General features: G+C 40.3%; 1 protein-coding gene across 1 annotated transcript; it reads right to left on the minus strand.

The window, feature by feature from the left end:
• On the minus strand, positions 1-415 carry LOC131878262 (uncharacterized; the record flags this gene model as incomplete). The annotated part of the gene is given in 2 exon segments (XM_059224186.1): positions 1-86; positions 141-415. Coding segments are annotated over 2 exon segments (150 nt in total), but the record flags the coding sequence as incomplete, so codon positions are not given.
• Between the last annotated feature and the right edge of the window lie 2,829 nt (positions 416-3,244).

The raw sequence follows: 3,244 nt of genomic DNA on the forward strand, positions 1-3,244 counted from the left end.
TAGCGCATCTTGACGTTGGATGGGGTATGCTTCTCCGTACTTCTTGACAAGATCGGTGGAGTCCACTTCAGAGAAGTCTTGATAATCTGAGAGGGCGATATATGAGGCACCATTCAAATCAAAGGCTTGATCCAACTTACCAAAGTTCTCTGCAAGGCTACCTTGGCACGCCATCAGGCTGACACAAATGACGAAGGACCACATCTGAAAGACCGGAATGAAAATGTCAGTTTCTCAGTCACTTATCAGATCAAGTCCAAAGCATGTCTTGCCTCTAACAATGACTAGTGTACACTGACTTCCTTAAGCTTAACCATGTTCTCCTGGTAAGCTTTTTGATTTGTAGGATCGGCTTCGAGGTGTCGCTCTGCTCCCTTGAACATCTCCCTCCGTCGCTCCTTCTTTCTTTTGCCGCGTTAGCGTTGGTGCAACTTTCTAGCTCGCACGCACTCTTTGTGGTTAACAGAACAGAGAGCGATCTATTTCAGGATAACTTGGACAAAGCTCACAGTGAAGTTGTTGGACTGATTGGACCCTACTTGGAGAAGGGCTACATATGCACCTATGGTTTTGCAATTACGTAGCTTTTCGACTTAAATAGGTGCATTTACGTTGAAATATTTCTACACGGTAGCCAGATATAATGATAATAGATTAATTTTGCAGCTTGTGGAAAAGTCTGATAGCAATATACAATTGATACTTAAAAGAAGAAAATGCTCTGAGCGTATCAATTCATTCGGCCTTCATTCGCGACCACCACAGCCCCCAGACTGCGACGAAATGATCAGAGTTGACATCGGAGGGCAGTCGACTTAACGGGACTCATTCGCCAAGACTGATCTCCTTTTTCTGACTAAAGGTAACTAATGAAACCTTTGCAAAAAGCACTCCCGTTTCTTTGATAGTGAGAAGTGAGTAAACTTTGTTTCTAAAGCTTCAAATACACCCACGTGAAAATTTTATTTGAATGTTGGATCGGCTGGTTTTTCAATGGTCAATGTCAAATTGCTGTTTTTCTGGCCACGCTTTAAGAGACACGTCAGTGCATGACTTTGTTCGATTACTGACGAGTTATGCTTACCCTGAAAGAGCCATTTACAAAAACGGATCTATGACATAGAAAGCAAGGTTTCATCTTTGGATGCATGAAAGAAATAGCCTTAGCTAAGATGTGCTCGAACTTGTTTACGCAACATCAGAACTTATGGTTAAGGACTATTATGGGCCCACGAATCGATGGTTAGTTGCCCGAGGCCTGTCTTTTTAACCGATCTTACCTCGGAAATAAGGCTTAGAAGTTTCTCAGAGTGAGCATTCATTCGCCAATCCGGTCAGCATATGCTCGTAATTAATAACGACCAAACTCCGAGGTTTCCTTAAGACCTTTAAGAGGTCCAAGAGGGTCCTTTAAGACCAAAGATATGTCTAAAGACATGAGAGAAACTTAGTGCGACAAAACGAAATGAAAGGTCTTAAATTTAGAAATTAGCTAGACATTTATAATCAAATTAAGCTGTATCATTTTGATCCAAATTCTTGGACCAAGATGAGTAATCTGAACTTCTTATTGTGCGCCACAATATCAAAAGGCGTAATAAAGCTTTAAACTATTTGGTTGGTACATCTTTAATATTTATGTTCAAGATCTGGACTACCAACGAATTGGAAGTAGCGTTATTGGACGGTTATTGGATACGATCGAGGCATTAGTAAAATTGAACCTTCCTCTGCAAAATGTTACTTATAAGTGCCAGCACTGGATTTGTGTATTACCATATGTAAAAATGTCATTTAACATGTTTTAACGAGTATGTGACTGCTCTTGTGGGTATCTTTCATTAAGCAATAATTTCTAAATTAACTTGAGTTGTGAAAAAAGAATGGCGGCTTTTGAGGATGAATTGANATTCAAAAGGAATTAAGATTAAAGAGGAATAACAAACGTTTCATGATAATAATTCAACTTGCCTGAAGCGAGATTTAACGAAATATTTTGTGCCATTTCCACCAGCGTCAGCTGACCTGAAAACATGCTCATGCGGTACAGCTCCTGTTGAACTTAAGCATTCTAGTTATGGTTTTCTATGGGTAGAATTAACGACGCAAAGGAAAGTAACCCACCTTCATAGAACCTTCATATCTTGGCTGTACGTTTCCGAGTATGAAGAGAAAAGCAGATTTAGACCAATCTCACCTTGGCTCCTTGGCTTCTAATCATTTTGAGTCAAGATTATTCTTTAAAAACCTGTGATTGCAAAAAAAAAAAAATCGAATGACGTATATTTCAAGAGTCGTGGGAAAATGGTTAGGTTCACCAGCACTGTTGGTCCCTTTGATCGACCCATCCAGGAGTATAGTGTGTGGTTGTACATGAGATAGGATTAGGTGGAGTGAAAGCCATGGAGGGATTCGCAAATAGGGAGATAGAAGAGACGAGAGGCATGTAACTTCAGTCTTTCGAGAGCACTCCAGATTTTCGAGGCCATTACTCTCTTTGCGTGAAGCTAATTCAAGCTCGAATTCAAAAGTCGACATTGTCAACACCTTTAACTCGTTTGCCCTTTAATGCCTTCTCGTTTGAAGAGAGTCTTTGGCTAGCCCTCGCTCTTGTTTAAGATGTCTTGACCATATCGACTTTTTTCAAGTCTCACTTTTATAAAAGCTTCAAGCAAGGAAAGCTACTGGCTTTGAATGAATATCTACAACTCTATAGAACACATCGAAACAGACACGAAATGTGACCTATGGCTTGGTTAGTAGGGCTTCTTTCAATCACCTTTTAAGCTTCAGTACAACAATGAAGAAAATGTCGATGATTGTTCCTTTCATTATCATGACAATGGGGAGGTTTAATTTCGGAGTTGGAAGACGTCACAATTAGCCGTTTTTGAGTTAACAGTTTATTGACAGGATTTGTTCATTGGCTTAACATATTTCACAGTTAGTTTACCCTTTGCGAGTTTATTTGAGGTCGTCTTTTGTCAATTGATATACTGCTAGCCCCGAGCAGGAAGTGTATGGAGAGAAATCAGCTTTGTTTGTACTTCAATTGGACTAGGTCATCTCCCTCCAACACTTCGATGATATATCCATTCAAACTCAAAGCTTAGCGTGCTTTTGACAAAAGACAAGCATGATCGTCATAATAGAATCATGAGACGGGATCCCTTTTTGCCAGTCGTGGTCTTTAAGGGCAAGGCGAGGTTCCAATGGCTCCAATTATGCTTGCCAAAGCGGCCTC

Source organism: Tigriopus californicus, chromosome 3 (assembly GCF_007210705.1).
Source record: "Tigriopus californicus strain San Diego chromosome 3, Tcal_SD_v2.1, whole genome shotgun sequence".
Classification (NCBI taxonomy): domain Eukaryota; kingdom Metazoa; phylum Arthropoda; class Copepoda; order Harpacticoida; family Harpacticidae; genus Tigriopus; species Tigriopus californicus.